Source organism: Saccopteryx leptura, chromosome 2 (assembly GCF_036850995.1).
Source record: "Saccopteryx leptura isolate mSacLep1 chromosome 2, mSacLep1_pri_phased_curated, whole genome shotgun sequence".
Taxonomy (NCBI): Eukaryota; Metazoa; Chordata; class Mammalia; order Chiroptera; family Emballonuridae; genus Saccopteryx; species Saccopteryx leptura.
In genome coordinates this window covers 142852026-142874701 of record NC_089504.1, presented here as the reverse complement: position 1 = coordinate 142874701, position 22676 = coordinate 142852026, and the positions used below count along the sequence as shown (strand labels likewise).

Here is a 22676-nt window from a genome sequence, read left to right as displayed (position 1 = left end):
CCGATCTGCGACATCCCCCGCAAGAACTGAAAGTTCGAGTTTTAAAAAATATTTCTAAAAACCTGGTTCAAAATTCTCGATGGATTTATAGAGTGTATGTCAAATTTTTCTCTGTCAAAAAAACTCCCACTGATTCTAAAAATGAAAACAAATTGTTTGGAATTAATAATAACACAATTAAAGAGGACTAGAGGACAACTTGATTGGAAGACCATTCTTCCTTCCCTCTCTCTCTTTCTTCCTGCCTTCCTTCCTTTGTCCTTTCTTCTTTGTTTATATCCATTCACTCATTTCTGTACCCTAACTGTCAGACATGGTCTTCAGCTGATGTTAATACTTAGGATTCTCTGGACCAAGGAAATTTACTTTCTACTAGGGTGATTTTTAAATCCTACCTTAGCTGTCTTAGAAAAGCTGATAGCTAGACATTAAGTCCAAGAGATTTCTATCTCATGAGCACATTAATCTATTAAAATATTTATAATCTATGTTGCTTAACAATTAAAAAATATCCTATCTATGTGGATTATTACTAGATACTATTTTATACATAGCATAAAATATTTTAGTTAAACTTTTTAAGAATAAATAGATTTTTAAAGCTCTATTAAAAGTTCATTGAAATTTTAATGGGCCACACATGAGTGGTGACTTAAGAGTTCACCAGGGGTAATTCTATCTATCACATTTTACACGATGGCTTCAATGCATTTATTTGAGCTTATCCCATCAAAGCTCTTTCTGTTTGTTCTTCAAGGATACTATTTTAAGTATTGCATGAGGTTGATCCATCCTATCGAGATGTTAGATATCACTTGTTTATTAGGTAGTGGCACCTAATAAATGAACCTTAAGTGATCAATTAAAAACAAAAGACACTACAATTACATGTAAGAGGCATAAAGAAAACATTTCTTTCAAATACCTAAGTTTAGTTCCTGTGGCTTCTTTATTATCCCTGAAAAGTAAAGTTCTAAAGCTGACATATTTAAATAGTAAATAGAGACTTACTAGAAGGAAGTGAGGGATGATTAATCAATTGTATCCTATTTAGAAGCCATTTACAATCTAAAACTTTTTCTTCAGAACTGTAATCAAACTAATAGTAAACTTCCACATTTGTTCCTCTGTACATATTACAAAAGATAATTCTGCAGGTGTTTCCTTATACTTCCTCACCATAATTGCAGGGATTATCATAGTTGTATATTTAAAAGAGGTATATAAATCACATATTTTCTGGAGATTTTTCCATTGCAAGAGTCAGTCAGCAAATTAAAGGTAACACGATGAAGCATAACATTTACACGTATAGAGCTGCACAGTTTTAAAAGTACATTAATTACATTATCTTGTACACATTCCAAACACCTCTATGTAAACAATGAGATAAGCATTGTCATATTAAGTTCCTAGCTGAGGAAGCTGAAGCTCAGTTAGCCAGGTAAGGTTTTCAAGATCATGGCCAAGAAAACTTGGAACAGCAAGGAACAACAATTAGTAGCTAGCTTGTCTAACATCCACATCCACACACACACACACATACCCCATATCCATTTACTTATACATGTATGCATGGAGGGGCTAGATAATATACACATGTACATATACATACATACCTATGTTTGTATAGATATGCAATTTTTACTCTTAGTATATATAATCATTTAAAAATCATACCTTATCACTTCTCATAAAATGATTCTTTTAGGAGTTTTAAAAAACCACCTACAATAATAAATTTTGCTTCACACTTTTGCAAAGTAATTAACACAAAGGGTGTTTCACATTTAAGTACCTCATCTTTTAAACGTAATTATGGGGTTGAATAAAGCAAACTAATAGATGCACTCCTTGAATATTCAAATTTATTAATCCTGTCAGTGCAGTGAAATATGTGATCGTTGTGAATAGTGGCTTTAGAACAATTAGTCAATGCTATTGTTAACAGAACTAATTGGGGACACAGTGGAATGAAAGGACAAATGTTTACTGATCAAAAACTTTGCTTGACTTCCTGCCTACTTAGGGGAATTTATTGAAATTTAGACAATGTTACCATTTTTGCTTTTTTTTTCCTTACTGGGATTCTGTGGTGAAAGCATCTACATTAAACAGGCTGATAATAATTACATTACTTGGGAAACATAATTTACTTTCCTAATTGAAAGTGACAAGTATTGGATCATGGCCAATCCTTCACATTCAAGCCTTCAAAGGATTTTCTCCTTGTGAGTCATTTTACTCCATTCCTCACAGTGTCCCTCCTATAACCTCCCCTCCGTGGCGTTTCTTACCTCGCTGACATAAATGCCGGTGTCTTCTTCATCATCTGTGCGGTAACAGACTGTCAGGCCCAGCTTCTCTTGACTGCTAACACGACACAACTCGACCTCCTGTGAGAAAAACACACATGCGATGACATTTATCTCAGAGGGAAATCCCACAGCAGAATTGAGAACTCCCTGATACTCTGGGTTACCCTGGGATGTTTTCATAATTATTGTCCAACATTAAAATTTAGGTTGTTACAAAAAGCATTAAAATTTACCTTCAACATCTATTTCTCAATATTTAAGCCAATGTTTTAAATTTTATTGTGTAGTTGAAAATGTGTGGATTTTTTTGCATTAAATATAAAATTAAGACTCCTTAGAAAACATGCAATGAAGTATCATATAAATAAAATATGTATACGTCAATATGAGGGAATCGATAAAATATTAGAGAATGTCAAAGTAGGTGGCAAAATGTTCATAAAAAAACATTGAGAGTCACTGTGTTTTTATTGGTATTCCAATAAAACAAAACACAGTTCAAATAAGAAAAATTATATTGGATTCTGCATTAATTCTTCTTTTGAGTGCTATACAATATGATAATAAGCAAGTGTCTTGTGTGGCGCAGGTCAAGGGTTTCTATTATTTGGTAGAAGCTCTCAGCCTTGGGATGAAATGGGTTCATCCAGGCTAAAGGGAGAGGCATCAACATCAACAGACATAGGGCAGAGGCAATGATTCAAAATGTAGCAGTCAATGAGCAAGGCAACACATTTACCAACACACATGGCTAAGGGGCTTGAAATGTCAGTCCTTAGGTAATGTATATTGAATCTATTTCCTGATTTATGTTTAGTAAAATAATAATAAATTTCACTGTATTTCGCTTTTATATAATGAAATATACTTGTACTACTCTCAGAAGCAGATGACTTTCAGATAAATTGCCTAATGCCAAGAACTAAAACACAACTTGATACTCTCATCATGGACAACTTGGTCCTACTGGATGGAGAATATAAGGCCCTTTGGTAAATAATCAGATGAGAAAGAATAAAGTTAATTTAAATTGAAAGTAAAGTCTGGATCAAGTTTTTGGAACACAGGCTCTGTGGGAATTGCCGATTTGTGTGTCTTGCTTAATGTTCTTTCTCCAGTGCCTAGATCAGAAATTCACTGAGTATAACACTCAGTGAATGCTGGTTGAAGAGTGATCACTTCTGTTTCAAAATCTTTCCTAATGCTTGTAACTTTTTTAAATAACAAAGTTGTCTTTCCTCTTTAATTGGAGGTAATGTGTGTAGCTGTGTGTGAATGAAAATAATTTGAAGGTTAATCATAATAAAGTATCTATTTAACTATCTATATCTGAAATAATTACCAGAACCAGGTAAAAAAAATCACTTTAAACAACAGGATACTTCTCAATATACTCAGCTACATTTGAAAAAGTATCCTCCTTTTCAATTTTCCATTTCAGTGAAGTCTTTGTCTTTGAACAATAATCGTTTGTTTTAATGACATGCTATAAACCACAGGCAAATGCTTAGCAAGGGTAGGCTATCATAAGCTCTGGTGACCAATAATTTCATAGCTAATATAAAATCAAATAAAATTTAAATCTTCTATCGTGAGACAGGGACTGCAAATAGTGAAACACATGAAACTATGGAGAGATGACTTTCTGACTGGTGGGCAAAGAGACTCTGAATTACATTACAGTGGTTGGAAGGGCATGGCTCATGCTGAACAATAAAGAAAAAAGGTGACAAATCTTTCTACCTAAAGGAAGAATAGAAAAAAGTGACATGGTTTGGCCCCAGAAGCAAAAAGTAATGCCAAGCAAGGATATTTTCCTAAACTGGCGATAATTAATGCCTCCAGAGGGGAAGAGTACTTGACCAAAACTAACATTAGGAAGGAATTACAGCAACAAAAGAGCTTCAATTAAAGCAATGAGGCACACAGTTAAGGACTCGAGAAGCTTGTGATTCCTAAGAGGCCTACAGGGAAACCTAAACACCCCATAAAGAACTGACACTGGGACCTTTAAATTCAAGCAAACAAAGAGCCCTAGTCGAAGCTGACATCCATTGACTTTCAATGTCCTTCCAATGGCACAGGAGAAACTCCCTTTCCCGTAGGAAGACATTTCCAGAGGGAAGCATTCCTTTTGCGAGTGTTGTCTCTTCCTTCTCAATGGTATATCCTGGCTTAGTGTCTGTTTTGAAGATGCATATCAAAATATTTTGCAATAAAATGGAACCAATATATTAAGCTAAACAGCATAGAGTCTATGTGTAAGACTTCAGTACCACAAACAAAAGCACTTACCCAAGAATCATAGGGGAAAAGAGACTAAGATCCTGAGGTCAAAATAACTTTTCAATATTGTCATTGTATTGGACCTAAGTAGAATGGTGAAACAGGTCTCAAAATGACTGATAGCATCTTTGTTTTAATTATCTTCCTTTTTTTTTTTTTTTGTGGCAGAGAGAGTCAGAGAGAGGGACAGTGAGGGAGGACAGATAGACAGGAAGGGAGAGAGATGAGAAACATCAATTCTTCGTTGTGGTTCTTTCATTGTTCATTGATTGATTTCTCATATGTGCCTTGACCGGGGGGCTACAGTGGACCAAATGACCCCTTGCTAGAGGCAGCGACCTTGGGCTCAAGCTGGTGAGCTTTGCTCAAACCTGATGAACCCGCGCTCAAGCTGGCGACCTCGGGGTCTTGAACCTGGGTCCTCCGCATCCCAGTCCAACGCTCTATCCACTGCGCCACTGCCTGGTCAGGCTAATTATCTTCCTTTTTAAAGATACTCATCACCCTCATATTTCCTTTTAGCCTCTTGAAGTTCTTAAGGGCTGGCTCTCTTGGTAGCCAGTGGTGTTTCAGGTTTGCCACCTTCCCTGTCTCCTAAAAAATTTCTGGCATTTGATGTGATCTTTCATTTTTTCAAAAGCTCTTGAGACATAAAGGCAATGGACAGATACATATTTCTTAAAGGGATCATCATTAAAATTACTTAAAATGTGGGCCATCCAGGGCTCGTTACATACTAATAAAGGCTGAAAATGCCAAGCTTTAATTCAAAAGGTGAACTTTCTGGTGTCATGATTTCAGGCTCTGAAGGAGACTCAAGTGAGAGTTCCTAGATGTCCCAAACCACCTCACACCAGTCCCAGGTGTAGACTTGCATGTCTTGATTTGGTTGTGAACACCTCAGACACTCCATATTTTATATTGGTACACAGAAGCATACATTTTAGAATCAAAGTTCCTTTAATTCTGTGACAAAATAACTTATAAGCAGCTACCTGTAGACCATTTTGTTTGTGGGAGGCAAAGGTAGCTTTTGTGAAGCCGGATCCTCTGAGCAGCATCCTCCGGCACGGGTTTAATTTAGCATTCCCTTTACAGTGCACGGCAGCCTCTGACTTCTGAAGCAGCAACACCCTCCTGGTAATAGAGACTGTTTCCCTAACAACTTTCATACCTTTCCTTCTGTCACCTGGAAGCTGTTTGATGAAACACATAAAAGTGAAATGCTACCTTCTGTACATTTTCTCCACGGAGACGATTCATGGGCAGATACAAATCAAAGCCAAGCCCACCCGGAGAGCACTGCTCACCATCCATAAGTCATTCGTGACTGGTGTGGAAGAATCACTTCATAGACCTGGTGAGACTACATTCAGGTTGGCTTCAGTGCGCTCTAAGATGCTATGTTCTGGGAATATGTATAAAATCCCTTTAAAAAATCAAATCATGGTATCTAATCCTGTGAGACATTATTATATGGAGATGGAGGGTGGAGTAGAAAATTAGTTAGTAAAGCATGCTGTGAAATTACCCTTCTTATCTCAGAATGACAAGAGTGGGAATTTTGTATACAGTGGTTATACTGCAGTGGTGGGAAAAATATTTTTCTTTTTCTTTCTTTCTTTTTTTTTTAATGATTGGGTCTGAAGTGAAGCAAAAATTTAAAAAGAAAAAAAAACCCTACACTTTTGCTCTCTAGATAGGACTCTCTTGTTGGAGGAAGATCTGGGCTTGCAGCTGCCTGTCATGGCTTTTTTGAGGTTCATGCCATGGAAGTTCTTGGCCCTGAGTGAGAGAATTAGGGGCTGTTGAAACTACTCAAGTCTGAAGAAAAGCCAGGGCTAGACAGGATGGTCACTGATATTGACAATCAGGGGAGAGGGGTCTATTGTGTCTGTATCTTTTATTATTATTATTATTATTTCACTTGTTTTGCTGTTTTTTATTTATCAGACAGCATACGTAGTGCTATCCAAGTTTATTATTAATCATATATCATGTCTTACATTTTGTATTGTGGATTAATAACCAGAGAAACACCATGGTTAAGTGTTTCAACAAAACATTTATTTAAAAAATGAGTTATGTAGAAAATATCATTTTAACCCCTACAGGTAAGAGAAACATTGCGAAAATATTGCTCCCATGTCACTATCTTCTGGATAATGAAAACCAAGTATAATACTTAGTAAGAAATAAATCATAAAATACCTGGAATACTAAATTGTTATTATAACATTTCAAGCCATACAATCCCAACTCCAAGCATTCAAAATAAGTTGCTGCAACTAGTAAATAAATCTCATTTCATAGTGACATTAGGGTGAAAGCAAAAGCAATGTGGCCAATGTCTTTACACTAACATCCCTAACCCCAACCCCTAATTCAATGATTTCTTTTTCAATGATACTGTTATGAAATGTGGGCAGTATTGAATCCCCAATTTCCCATTCCTAGAGACTTTCAGGGTGCTTTGGGAAATAAAGCTGTCACATTTTTTTCTAAACCTAGGTTGTCTGCTTCTCACTGTGGGCTCTGAATTGCTTAGGAAGTTATAAATTACCCATTTTGAAACACTCATACCTTAACAAAAAAAAGAAATAGTACTCTTGCTTATACTTATAACTGAGGGAGGGAAGGAATCCACTGATCGATGTCATGGACTCTGGACAAGGAAGAGAAACTGGAGTGTGAGAAACGTGTGCCCGTTTTGTATGGTTACTTCTTCTGTGCCAACGGGAGAATGTGGCCGACCGCATGGATAGCTGTCCAGCACGAGGCTTTCACCCAGTCCTGCTCCGGCTAAACCAGAGAACAAAAGCACGGAGGAAACCCGGGATATACTTCTATTGACATTAGATAAGGCTCTTTTTGTTTTCTATTTCATTTATGTATCTTTTGAGAAGACTGCAGTTGCTGTTAGGTATTGGGATCATGTGGTTTATTTACCTTTGTAGGAATCCAGACATCCAGGGTTTTTCCTATTTGACTACTGAGTTTGAGACAAACATGAAAATAGTCATTTGTTAGCTTACTAACAGCCTTGCTGAATATCCACAATTAGCTATGGCTAGATTGGGTGATTTATATGTCAGTTCTTGGCGGGGTAGGGGAAGGGTCTTCCATCAAAATAGTTTGGCATGTCCTCAGCAATGTAGAGAACTGACTATTCATAAAATGTAATTCTCATAATGGCTTTACATTTAAAACATCCACTTTAAGCACTCCACTCGATGGCCAGCTCAGATTCTGCTGCATCCCACTCTGCTCTTTCACTAGACCTTGAACCTAATGACCCTCCACTTTCCACTATCAATAACTCTTTCATGTCTTCTTCTTGTACTGCTTGGAATCCACGTATAGTCATGATAAATCTGTTAAAAAAAACCTATGATTCTCTTGTTGTTCTCTGCCTCCATTCTATCACCAAACAAAAGGTCAATCAGGGTTAAACCCAGCTATTTACTTCCTGTATTCATACCTGAGCAGCTGTGTAGTTTTGGGGGAAAACATACAACTACACTGATCACATTGACTGCTTTCTCTGTAAACTCATTACTACAATTCTCAAATAGGCCATCCATGCTACCTGACAACCACACTATTCTTCCCTTGTCAATCTGTATCTCTTTTCTTATATTTGCAACAGAACTTGTCCACTCTCAGTTGATAACTTCACTTTATAGTTCATTGGACACTGGTAGACAATTACCACTTCAACTTCCCACTCTCCCAGACTGGTATCTCACACCCTTTTGCTCTGCTATAGTGTCCTCTCTCTTCACTCTTAGCTAACCACCTGTTCCATGCTTCATGGAGAAAAAGAAGACAGGAAATTGAACCTACTGCATCTTACCTCCACTCAGAGTATCAATCAAAATTCATCCAAAACCATCTTGTAGTCAGTCCTTCTATTACAATGAAAGAAAAATGCCCAATTCTATCAAACACCAGTGCCCCCCCCCCCGATGCTCTAGTATTCATTTTTTTAATGTTTTCCAAGAGTTTTTTTAATGGAATTATTCCTTCCCTTTCTCTGTGTTATCAGTTTCTCTTTTCTTATTAGATCATTTTCATTGCTCTACACACCCCAAAAGGACATTAATACACCCACATGGGGTGGGCTAGGCAGAAATCCAATAGAGATGGTGATCAGCTCCCAGTTGGGGTTGTTGGAAGAACCTAATAAAAACACCTTGGAAAAGATAATGAAGCTGACCTTGGTGTTCACCAAAATTCAGTGTGATTTCACACATAAGTGGGATATAAAACTGAGACTCATGGACAAAGAAAAAGATAAAGTGATTACCAGAGTGAGGGGGGTAAGGGGACAGGAGTAAAGAGGGACAAAAATATACAGTGACAGAAAATGATTTGACTTTGGGTGATGGGCACGTAACTCATCAACAGCTCAAATGCTATAGAGAGGTTTACCTGAAACCTATGTACTCTTATTGACTAGTGTCACCTCATTAAATTTAATTTCTAAAAAAATTTAAATATATATCAATATACTTAAATATATATATTTAAATATTATATATCATATGTGTGTGTGTATGTGTGTGTGTGTGTGTGTGTGTGTATCCAGGCAGAGAATATTCTCCATGCAAAGGTACAGACAGGAAACAGCCTATCATGTTAGAGGAGCCTTAGTAGTTAATGAGCAGGAGGGTTTAAGATTTTGGTAGCTGAGGCAACAGGATAAAAAATAAAACTGGACAGATAAACAAGGGCCATATCCTGGAAAGATGGTCACAACATATTAAGTTTTCTTTGCAAAAAGAAAAGAGGAGTCATTGTAAAGAAAGTACAGTTTGACTTGTATTTTAGAAAATGGCTTCAGCAGAATTATAGTGATCTTGCTGGTTCTTATATTATTCTTTAATTCTCAGCTGGGATGGCGCGCTGAGGGACACCAGGAGCAGAGTATGTTGGGGTGGCAGAATCACTGCTGGGAATGAGAGAAGCTGAGAGAAGCATGTTATGTGGGTAAGATGTGTGGAGACAAGAATAAGGTTGGGAAACTAATGTTTGTTATTCTGTAAAATGAATCAGGGTGATGGATATAGGACTCTAGGAGAGAAGGGGCTTGAATTGAAAATTTCTTAGCATTCTTTCAACCCTTCATGTCTACAGCGAATTCAAAAAGAAGAAATAGTACACCAAGCTTTTACATGAATAGGGTCCAATCTGTGAGAAGTTCAAACGTCTATTGTTATTTTGTTACTATTGCTTTTCACTTGGTCCTGCTGTCTATTGTATCTCCACTCCTGGCATTTGTAAACTGTTTTTTCTTTGAATTACTGAAAATAGCTTTATCAAAAGAAAGTGTTAACAGCATTTCTTTGAGATTAGCTATGTGCTCTCTGCAAAAAGGACAGAGTGCACTTTTGTCCTTTTGGTTGTTCCTGATTCAATGACTGCACTTCTTGGTAACATTCATGGTCATGTTTTTGAGTTGGCTATGTTTTCAGTAAAGAAGACACCATCTACCTTTGGGATGCTGTTTTAAAGTAAACAAACAAACAAACAAAAACCCCCATCATTTTGAAGAGGCAGGCATTTACTTGATAAAGGCAAAATATCTTTTACCTAGACATAAAGGTCTATCCGATCTATAACTACTGTGGGTGACTGTTGGTCAAATAAGTTTGTAAAATATGATTTTTATGTTTGCTAGCTTGTAGTTTGCATTGGGGGCTGGGCAGCACCAGGTATATGTTTGTCTGTGAAATTGCAAATTACCTTCCTGCTTGGGAAGGTCCATTGCTTTGCTAATGTTTGCTGGAGGAGAGGATTTTGCGCCAGATAGTTTCTGACGAAAGAGAGAAGAAGGAGAAGCAGCAGAGAGAAGCCATGTTTTCAGAGTTGGAGCAGAGGGAATGCAGAGTGTTAAGAGAGAAGCCATGTTTGCAGAGCAAGAGCAGACAGAATGCAGAGTGTTGAAGGAGAAGCCATGTTGGCAGAGAAGGGAGAAGGGAGAAGGGAGAAGGGAGAAGGGAGAAAGTGTGCGGATGAGGAACCAGAGATAAGGGGCTTTGTGAGCTCTGCTGAGACTGGTGGGGCCTTCGATTCCAGGAGGAACTGAAGAAGATTCTCCTGGTTGTGGAACTGGATAATGTGCCAGGGCTTTGTGAGCTCTGAATGAAGAGGGAAGTGTTTTCCCTGTATGTGTTGCTTGTAGGCCAGTGCGAGACTTGAATAAAGAAATAGCCCACCATTCTTTGGCTCTATGTTTCTTTACAGTCTTCCCAAATCCAGTGTGAACCTGTATGTGAATGGCCATGATGGTGGCGGCCCTTGGCCTTACAGTAGCAAAGTCAGTATTGCAGAGGAATAATAGCAAAATTTAAACGTTCATAAAATGATCCTCAAGAGTACCTTCAAAGGAATTTAGCAAACTGGGACTGAAATGAGTTATAAATATTAACTTTGGGTGACAGGCTATAGTATTAAGTGTCATCATTACTTTAATGGGAAACAATGTCATTCCAGCTAACATTTTGAAATACTGGAAGCCCTGTTAAATGTTTGAAAAAGAAGCTGAGATACTGCTTAACCATTGAAATGTAAGATATATGGATAGGGACAAATTGGTAAAAAAGGCAGACTAAAGAGAGAAAACTATAATAATCTCAAGAAGGATAATATTTAGGTTTGCTAGGACTAAAAGACTGCTCCTAATGGCATAGTGTTTAGGCAAGATATTAACTATAAATTTGGGCTAAAATTTAATGAAAGAAAAGAATGTGAGGCATGTGAACAAGAAATACTTTTGAAATTGAATGAAGATACTAATCTAAATTTATCAGAAAACATTTCATTCATTATGATGCCTCATGCTGGGTCAGTATGTTAATATGTAATGGAATTTTTGTGTGTGTAAAAAATGGTGCAAATCCACTATTTTCTACATAGTAGGCCAGATTAATCATAAAGTTATACAGAAACTACACTGTAAAGCATTACAGAGAATAAATCTGTGTTCTTGGAAGTGGATCAAAGGAATATACCTAATATTTAAGACATTGGTTGAAAATATCATCAAATAATGAATTATTTTCTTACTACAAAAATTCATAATATAATCTACCTTACTATGATCATCCAAAAATATAGTACTCTATAGTAGTATCTGATGTTCAGTAAGAATCTTGATCCACAAGATTAATTATTAAAAGATGCTGGTGTTCTGCATGTCCAGATTAGTACTACAGTGTAAAAGAAATTTATTTGTAAATACATAGCAATTAATTGTAGGTAACTGGCTGATTCTGAATATATTCATTCTTCTATATTTGGTAGGTTCTACATTTTGCCACAGGCCATGTTACCAAAGTGTCCAAAGAATTCATTTGAAGCATAGATTCAATATTTTTTCTTTCTACCTCTTCTTTTTGGAGCTGGCTCTCCTAGTTATTTTTTAATGCCACTCTATTATGATACATGAAACATACTGCATGTTTATTGTACTGGCAATAAAATTCTAATAACATGCATTAAAACCAATTAGTAACCTGAATATCTCCTGATCTGATGAATGCGAGGAGGGTCTACATTTATCTATTTCAGATATTCTACATTGACTTCCAGACTAGGAGACGCCCAAGTTTGTGTTGACACAACAGAAATTTGTCAATCCTCCTCAGAACTTCTCTTTATTTGAAAACCATTCAGGAACTTTTCCAGCATGTGTTATTAGGGAAACATAAAGGGAAGATTAACAAAGCTGAAGAAGAACAGGAAATAAATAAACCTGTTGACAAGATGAACTTTATTTCCATCAGTTGGGTACTGGAGCAGGAAATATAGGCTTTTCTAATGAGGTACTGGGCTATTATTGCAAGCCTTTTCTAAGCTATTGTACAGTGGGGGGCTAGGGAGCTTTTCCCATGGTCATCATAACAGGAAAAGTCACAAGACTGTTAAAGTAGTCAAGGTCCTATAAATGTAATAGTAATTGCTCTAAAATTATTTTTTTCTATTCTTTTTCTTGTTTGGTAAAGTAGTACTTTCATATAATTAAACATAGTCACATTACCTCATAGATACTTTTGATCTAACAAAGGATATTAAATGCTAAAAATAGATCTATTACAAAATATAACAAAAGGTTATAAAATGTAAAAGTAAAAACTTTGGGTATTAGCGTTTTTACTATTTCTTTAAAACTCAAAATTTTGATGAGTTTTTTAAATCAAAATTAAACATATGTATTCTTTTTTTTATTTTTTTCAGGTGAGAGGAGAGGAGATAGTAAGGCAAACTCCCACATGTGCCCTGACCAGGATCTACCCAGCAACCCCATCTTGGGCCAATGCTTGAGTACCCAGCTATTTTTAGCACCTGAGGCTGATGATCTCAGAGCAACTGAGTCATCCTCAGTGCCCAGAGCCAGGACTGAATCAATCAAGCCACTGTCTGCGGGAGGGAAAGAGGGAGAGAAGGGGGAGTGGTGGGGGGCAGGGGGGAGGGAGAAGCAGATGGTCACTTTTCTTATGTGCCCTGACTGGGAATCAAATACAAGACATCCATACACTGAGCCAATGCTCTATCCACTGAGTCACCAGCCAGGGCCAACATATGCGTTTTAAATATACCCAAATTAGAAAGGAAAATGTTCATTTGTGGGAGGTATGTACATTCTTAAATACTAGAGCATCTCCTTCAAAATGTATATAACATTACTTAGAGGCATAATTGCATGTCCACATATTTTCTAAATTTGGTCATATCTCCTTATCTGTTTGTATAGGATTCATAATCAAGAATGGACTATAATATTTACCACTGATGTTACCTTGTCATCATTTAAAAATACAAAATAAGTGATGGTATAAACTATTATGAGCTTGGAAATTTTTGTAAGAATATATATACTTCGTAAATGTACTAATTTTTATTCTAGGTGGTTTAATATCCCCAGCGACTTGTACATAGGTATATAATTGTATGTTTGCATAATCATGATGCCAACTTATGTCATTTTAAAGAAATTTCAGTAGCATTTTATGACATTTAAATAAAACAAATAATAGGTTAATTTAAAATTTTTAATTTATTTAACATATTATTAAAATTATTTTATAGTCATTTGCTAAACTACTTTAGGAACTGCTGTTATTTTGGGCATTTGAAGAGCACGTACGTTTATTTGTTGTTAATGAGATTAGTCTGATCATTTTGGCTACTTGAAAATTAACTTCAATTATTGCATTGTGTGTTCTGCAGTCTGGTTTGGTAGCTACATACAAAATCATGAATCATCAAAATTAACCAGACGTATATCAGCATCTGTTCATAACCACATAATTTATAATAGCAAAGAATCATAAATGTCCTCAATGTCCACAATATTGGAGTTCTTGAATAAACAGGGGAATATCTAATCAACAGAATTTTATGACTGAAAAATTTTGTAACATAAAAATGATTATGATGTACACTAGATAACAAAGCAGTACGCAAGTTTATGTAATATACAATCTCTCCTTTTCCGTTTTTAGTCTTGTAATCAAAGAAAAATTCCTGAAAGAAAATAAGAGTAGTTTGCTCCAGTTGCAGTTATGATAATGATGATCCCTTTCTTTTTAAATATAACCTTGTATTTCTAAACACATTTTGCATGAGCAGTTACTTATTTAGAATCAGAAAAATAAGCATTAGTTTAAAATATACATATTAATCGTTGAAAAAAAGTCATAGTAAATGCTATGCATATCATGAAGCTACAGACCTCTATTCCTTCCCTTCTACCCGAGCACTGTTTTTACTGGAAAACATTGATTAAAAAGCAAGAAAAGAATGTAATTTGATCGATTCAATGGAGTGAGAAGAAACCGAATACAAACATCAAAGAACCACTGTATGTGAGTCAGAGGCTCAAGTGGCTGCACAGGCAGTTCTCCCCTAATCCACGAGCAACAGCAAAAACTACTGACTAGAACAGGGCCTTTGCAAAATGTGGGCGAGCAGGTTTGTGGCCTTATACAATAAATAAAGAATAATGTACAGGCAATGAATTCTCAATGCCTGGGAGTCTACAATTTCAAAATGTTACATAGTTTTAAAGTATTATTTAATTTTTAATCTAAAGGAGATACCCATGCTATAACTCAGTTGTTTTTAAGCCCAAAGTGAAGCCAACCTTTACAGCTTTGGAGTGCCACACCTGACGTTCTTTGTGTTTTACTGGGCCCAGATCTCTACATGATGAACAGGTCAAACTAAAGGACTCTCCACAGATCTGATCTTCTCCTCACCTGGCTAATGACAGCATCATTGTGCTAATCAACATGGATTAAGTCTTCAGGGTTATCTTGTATTCTCTAAATTTGGCTTTTTACAAATAATTGGCTATTGCCTACAAAATTATTCTCTTTCCCCTTTCTTTCTTATTCCTTTGATTGTTTCTCTAATCAGACCCTCATTTTCTCTTCTCTACTTGTTCTACTCCCTTAAATCCATTCTGGAATATTACTGTTTGATTAATCTTCTTAATAGAAGTCTTTAAACATATCAGTCCATATGCAAAATCACTAAATGGTTCCAACTGATTACTAAATTAAGTCTAAACTCCTATAACTGACTCTCCAGATCCTCTGTAATCTGATCTCAAAGAATATTTTTCCCAACATCTATTCTTCTGCTCAAAGATCTGGTGACCTTGCCAAATTGGAATAGAAATCATTTCCCATTCTGTCATACCTTCTTCCTTCTCACAAAATTATATGCCACTTCATTTACTATCCCAATTAAAACTCTACTTACATTCAAGATTTAATAAACTCTGAACTTTCAAAGGGTAGAGGAAATGTATGCAATTCTGTAGAACCTTGCAAGTAGTATGTGCCTAGTGCCTGTCTGTTGAATGAAAGCTTACATTTCCAATCAGACTCTATCACAGTTTCTTTATCACCTAGAAGTGCTCTTCAGCTCTCTGAGTACAGAGGTCTCTGCATTTCTGTTTCAGTATATATCACATTCAGGCTTACTTGTTGTGGAACATGGGGACAGTCCCAGGTTATGGGCCTATACTGTTTCACATTAGGATTCAGTTGCATCTGGACATTAGTTTAAGACTGGTATAGATGGCCTACTAGGTAGGACCCATTTTTAGAAGAAGCCTTAAAAGGTTCCATGTGAAAAAGAAAATTGATATTAAAGAAATAAAGATTCAAGGAATAGAACTAAAAAAAGTAGGATTTTTGTGTTGATATGTTGTGCTAGGTAGATCCTTTCTGTTGTAAACAATGATGCTGATAAAATTCTTTTGTTATTTCTAACATATTACTGAGATGACAAAGTAACAGTAAATACTCAGAGGACAAAATCAATGAAATAAGGTGATAATTTGAACAAAAATAATCAGGAAGCAGATTTTAACTTTGGGAGTATTTAATGATTTAAGTGAACCTAGGCCTCAATGTCCATAATTTCGTAGGGTGTTAAGAACAAGAGACAAGGCCTACACTCAGGCTGAAGAATCTAATAGAAGACCACAGGAGTTATTGAGTTATTGCAACAGTGAACAAGAAATACAATATTTCTGTCCCAGAGCATTGCAAAAAAATAATTGCCTACAGTGAATTTTGTTTTTGAGTCAGAGAAAACATCTCACCTACGAATATGTAATAATCTCCAGGAGGTATACAGTTCCAATTCAGAGTACGTGGAAAGGTAGAGGTGGTTTGTATCTAAAAGAGTTCAAGCTGATAATTAAGCTTAAACTAGTCCTAGGGGGTGATGTAACCAGGAATCTGGCAGAAACAAACACACTTTCTGGCTGGATAAACCCAGGCTCAGGGGGTCCAGAAATAAAGTTAGAATTAAAATGAGCTTATAGTCAAATTTTACAAAATATACAAAGATAGAATGTAGCATAAGTGAGATCCAACAGGAGAAAAATGATAATTAAAGAGCATCATACTTGTAAAGACATTGAAAATATATACAGGGAGATTTAACATAATGAAAGAAATAGGAGAAAGAATTGGAAATATGAATAAAAGGTGAGTATAAAAATAACCAATATAAAAGTAAGAAATTACACAGGTAAAAGTATAATAATTGAAATAAAATTTTAATGGATGTGTGTAACAGCATATTAGATATACTCGAAGAGAGAATTAATCCACTAGAAATTAGTGAACTAGAAGACAGATGTGTAAAAATGACCTATGGTGCATATAAAGAGACAAAGAAATAAAATAATAGGAAGAAGAAGTTAAAAAACATGAAGATAAAGGCTGAGAGTATTTCAGAGCTGATGGAAATCACTATTAATTCAGGAATCAATATCTTTCCTGTGTACTCTATACGTTTATCAGTAAAGACACAGTAGAATAATGTCTTCATTGTACTGAGACAAAACATATGCTGATCTAGTGTTCCATACCTAGAGAAAATTTTTTTTTTTAGAACAAAGGTAAAATCAAGATATTTTCAGATAAACATAAAACCAAAATATTTTGCCAATAACTGACTTTCACTAAAGGCAACTCTAAAATATGCATTTCAAGTTCAGAAGGTAAACTTTGATGGAAAGTCTGAGATTCAAAAAGAAGAAGAGCAAAGAAAATCTTAACAAATATGGAGTATAGATAATCACTCATATTGTGTATAAAGACTTAAAGAGTTAAAATAAGGCTGGAAAAGTTCTAAGTGTTTATAAAGGGAACATACAAGTCAGGAGTAGGGTGGTTAGAGTTAAAATGTTCTTGAGTTCCTGTATTCCTGTTTAGGAGAAGAGAAAGATATTGCTTAATTATAAAAATTCATAAATTAATATTTCTAAAATAAAAGAATAGAAATAGCACTAAAATCATACAAATGGTCTATAAAACTGCTAATCCAGCAGATGTGAAAATATGCAATGAGAAAAATAGATGATCAATTTGTATAAAAGATAAAAGAAAAAAGGAAAGAAAAAGAAATGGGAAAGAGAAAGCACAGTACAAGATACAAGAATAACATTCAAGATTATAAAATTATAGTAAGAATAAATAGAATAAATAATATAGTTGAAAGAAAAACAAAGACAAAGTGGAAACACAAACTATCACCACCATTTCTGCAAAAGAACAACACTCTAGCTACCCAGAAGGTATATAAGAAATACTTATAACAAAAAGTTGTAAGAAACACATGTAAAATGTAATTCAGAAAAATTGAAACTAAAAGATATGCCAAGAAATACTAAGAGAAAGCTGGTGTAGCTATATTATCAGGCAACAAGTTGCAGGAGAAAGAACATCATCAGAAGGACCATTATATACTTTTTTTCAAAGAACAGTTAAATCGGTCAGGAAGTAACATTCTGGACTTGGATGAACCTTAAGTTGTAGAAACAAAAACATGACAGAATTAGAGAAAAAATTTGACAAATCTATTACTATAATGGCAATTGATAGATAAATAATACAATATAAGTTTCAGTATATAAAAAACCTGAAAAATATGATTAACAAGCTTGATCTAATGTATAGCTATAGAATAAATGGAAAATACATGTTATTTACAAGCATGAATTGACTTTTTGTGAAAAGGTTCTCCTTACCATAGCAACAGCAAACACAATACATTTAATTTTTACTAGGCAGTATTTTACCAACTTTAGAATATATTCAATCCTCACAAAAATTCTAAAGATTTAGTATATAAAGATCCCCATTATATATATATATATGAAAAAAACTAAGGCACAAAGGGGGTTATATGATTTTCTCAACATGACAGAACTAGGAAATGAAACAGCTAGGAGTTAAGAGTCTGTGCTCTATCCATTATACAGTACTATAGAAAAAAAAATACAGTACTTAAAAATAAAGCCAATAAAGAGATGTTTAAACACCTTATGGAGAAAATTATAAAATCTATTGCAAGGCACTAAAAACCTAGAGAAAATAAGAGCTTCTGTTCACGAATTGGAAAAATCAATAGCATAAAGAGTTAATTCATCTCAAACTGATATGCCAACTCAAAATCCCCACATTATTATTGTGAATTTGCAAAGTTAATTTAAAATTTTTTATGAACAGCAAAGGACAAATAATATTGAAGGCACTTGTGAAGAAAGGTAAGGGAAGCTGGATTATCCAGTCTGCTATGAAGACTTCTTATAAAGCTATAATACAATTTAAGAGTATATAGTATGGGACACAATTCAACAGATTGATGAATGGAACAGATAGAAGAAGCCAGAAACAGGCTCACACATGTACAGAAACTTGATTTATGATGGAGCTGTGATTACATATCAGGCAAAAAGTGGACTTGCTATTAGTAGGACCAGGAGAACGTGTATCCCATACTGGAAAAAACAACAACAACAAAAAACAAAAACAAAGCAAACAAACAAACAAAAAACTTGGGCACCAAACTCTAAGTATAATATTAAAAAAATATTTGATTAAATCAAATATTACAGTGAAAGAAAGAAATTGTTTTTTAAAGTTTAGAATACAAAATAGGAGCTATTTTTATTTGGGTGGGAAGAATTTTTCAAACTAGATATAAAAAGCATAAAGAACCATCAAAATGTATTTTACTGCATTAAAATGAGGAACTTTTATTTTTCAGCAGATACTATAAAAAATAAAAAGGGAAATCACATGTTGTGAAAAAGATATCAGTTACACAAATAAAGGATTGGTTTTACAATATGTAAGAACACAAAAATAAATCAATCAATACAAAAATGAGTAGAACACTTGAAATGGTATTAAACTGAAGAAGAAAACTGAATAGGCCTATAAACATGAGAAGATGCTCAACTCAATTAGTTCTCAGGAGAATGAAGATTTTAACCATAATATGATACCACTTTAAAACAACTGAAGAAAATGAAAAGTCTGAAAATGCTAAATGCTTTTAGGAGTGTGATGCCGCAGGAGCCCCTCCATGATGTTGGTAGGAGTTAGAATGGGCTCAGGCACTTCCTGCTCAGTAAATGTGCCTATTCTGTGCTCAGGAGTTCCCCTAGACAACTCCCATATGAACTAGCCTATGCATAAAGGATGCTCACAGCAGTATTGTCATAGTATAAAGCTGCAAACAACTCATACACCCGCCAAGAAACTACTATATCATTTTCATAAACATTAATAGCAGTGAATATGAGTGAACTACAGCTATACATGACAACTTGGAACAGCTGGGAAGGGGGTTACAATTTTGAGTAAAAAGTATACATTTCAGAAGAATACATTTGTATGGCTGTATGTAAAGAAATGTGACATTAAAGAACACATTGTTTAGATACAAATTTATGTGACATAAATATAAAGATAAGCAAGATAATGATAAAAGCAAACTTCAGGATAGTGGTTACTGCTGTGGAAGGAGGTAAGGGGACAGGATTAGGGAGAGGCATGCAGGACTCCAATGTCATGGTCATTTTTTTTCCCCCTTAGAACTGGGTGTTGAGTAGACAGGTGTTTATTGATATCTTAAGAAAAGTTAACATTGTAGCACCATATTATTTAGACCAGCGGTTCTCACTGTGGGTCGCTACCCCCGCGGGGGTCGAACGACCAAAACACAGGGGTTGCTTAAAGCCATCTGAAAGTACATATTTATTATACAATACATTTTTTAAATAAAGTATGTATTTCCGATGAGAAAACCAGATGAGCCTATGCTCAAGCTGGCGACCTTGGGGTCTCAGACCTAGGTCTTCCGCATCCCAGTCCGACGCTCTATCCACTGTGCCACCGCCTGGTCAGGCATGATATAAAATATTCAGTCTCTGTGCTCAGTAATAATATCTATTATTTATTTTATATCCATGATATAAAAATAAATATTGCACGAATGAATGCAAAAACCCAACAGCTCTCCTATACAATAACTTTAAGTATGTCTGTAAATAGACATAAAGGATACCATTTTTAGAAACAAAAGAAGGCACATGACTTACAGCACTAATGTGCTGTTCTACCAGTCTTCTAATTGCATTAGGTGGCTCCAATTTAACTCAACATCTAATTTAGGACAGACATGTGTGTGTGTGTGGGGGAAGGGGCCCGTGAAAGCATGTGTGCCTATGCATTAATAAAAGGGACGTGTAATATAGAGACATAGCAATTTATGTACACACAAAAATCCAGAAACACACACATACAAACACACCCTCTGAAACATACACTAGCCCTGAAAGGCTTTGTCCTTTCAGCGTGGCCATGCCACTGGTGTCCAGCATGGGGTCGTCGCTCCCTCTGAATGCTCCTGACGAAAATACAGAAATTCTGCAAATTACTTTTATAATGGGCAATGGAGAGGAAACACTGGATGAAATGCAACATAGGGAAAGCCAATTTGAATCCTGTAAAATGTTTTCTAATGATGGAGTCTATTAGGTTTTGCAATGATCTCAGCAGGAGAATGTAAAGGCCATGTCATAGGAAGGACTTGAAAAATCTCAGTGAAAACCCGATTTTAATTGTCAATTGGGCAGACATCTGTGGGAGAGGAAAAAGGCAGGACCTCTGAAACATTACCAGGGGTACAGCAATTGTTGACAACTTATGTGTGACAGAAGAAACAGTTGCAATTCACAGCTGTATGGTGCAAGTTAAAGGACATTGTCTGCTGGAAGATTCATTATTTGCTTTCTAGGGAAAAACAGAGCTGTTTTATGTTCAAAATAGGGTTTCCTAAAGTAAACAATGTGAAGCAGGATGGTCTAGTATTAAAGAGCAGCGTTTGCCTGCCATAATTAGAGTTTTTCTAACTATTGCAAACATCACATTTAAAGAAAATGCTCATTTGAAGAGTCTTCGACTTGCCACTGTGAATGGAAGTTTTGTTAATGGCCGCACTGTTGGCAGACCTCAGTCCTGCTGCTGCTCCTAGATTTCAACTCCTTCTTTCCCAGATTTTGTGAACAATGCATTCATGCAAATAGCTAACCACAACTCCATTTGCAAAGAGGAAAGAAAGAAAAAAATTTTTGTAGTACGTAACTGTACTGTGGACTTCTTATCAGTGCTGTGTGGTCCTCTGAGACTTTCATTTCTTTCCTTAACAAAAGCAGATGAAGTTTTAGTGCCTTTCGGTGTATTTAATTTAAAAATACCAGCCGCTCTATTGTTTAGAACTAAGTCCCTTTAATAAAAAAAAAAAAAAAAAGGATCCTAATTCCTCCGCTACCTTCCATGCATGAGGTAATGAACATCTTAGGATTTTAGAAGCGTACTTGACAGTAATCTCTTAGGTTTTTCTCTTTCACAGAGTTTACTACCCATGTTGCTAAATGCCTACAGAGAATTGGTCAAGTTCATGCTTTCCCTGTTAAAGCTACTGAAACTCTTCAGTTATAAAAACAGCCTAATGAAAGTAGCCTTCCTTATCCTACTCATGCCCTCACAGACTCTTCTGGAATGAAATGTCTCAACACAGGCAGGCATGGCCTCGATGTGTTTTGGGGCTATTTGGGTGGGAAATAGAAAGTCTTGGAGCGAGACAGACCAGTGTAGAGGTAAACAGGCTGCAAGTGCTGGCAGCTGTGCCGTTGCAAATGCGACTGCATCCCAGGCTGTCGTCTCACTTTATCAATTTTGACAGGTGACTGTCTTCACTCCCTGGAACATTTATCAAAGAGGACAAATTGTGAGTGTCAAGCTTGCCAGAATGACTTTGGTTAGCAGTTGACTATAAAGAAAAGAAGGCTCATCACCACTTGTCTTGCAGGAAGAGGGTACCTAAATAATTTTTGCTTATTTAAAAAGTCCCAGTGTTTTTGTTTGTTTGTTTGTTTTGTTTTTAATTAAGTGAGAGGTGAGGAGGCAGAGAAATAGACTCCCACATGTAGTGGACCCGGATCCACCTGGCATGCCCCCTGTGGGGAGATGCTCTCTGGGGTCCTGCTCTGTTGCTGGCAACTGAGCTATTTTTTTTTTTTTAGGACCTGAGGTGACGCCACAGAGCCATCCTCAGCGCCCAGGGCCAACTAGCTTGAGTAAATTGAGCCATGGCTGTGGGAAAGGGGGGAGAGAGAGAGAAAGAGACAGGGGAAGAGGTGGAGAAGCGAATGGTCACTTCTCCTGTGTGCCCTGACCAGAAATCAAA

The 22676-nt window shown here is 35.9% G+C and overlaps 1 protein-coding gene across 2 annotated transcripts in view; it reads right to left on the bottom strand.

The window, feature by feature from the left end:
* Positions 1-22676, bottom strand: part of PDZRN4 (PDZ domain containing ring finger 4) — a 357707-nt gene that overhangs the window by 20256 nt on the left and 314775 nt on the right. For both annotated transcript variants that reach the window (XM_066368967.1, XM_066368968.1), the window contains one exon: positions 2298-2396. In XM_066368967.1, coding sequence (XP_066225064.1) covers positions 2298-2396 — 99 coding nt within the window. The remainder of the gene's footprint in view (positions 1-2297; positions 2397-22676) is intronic.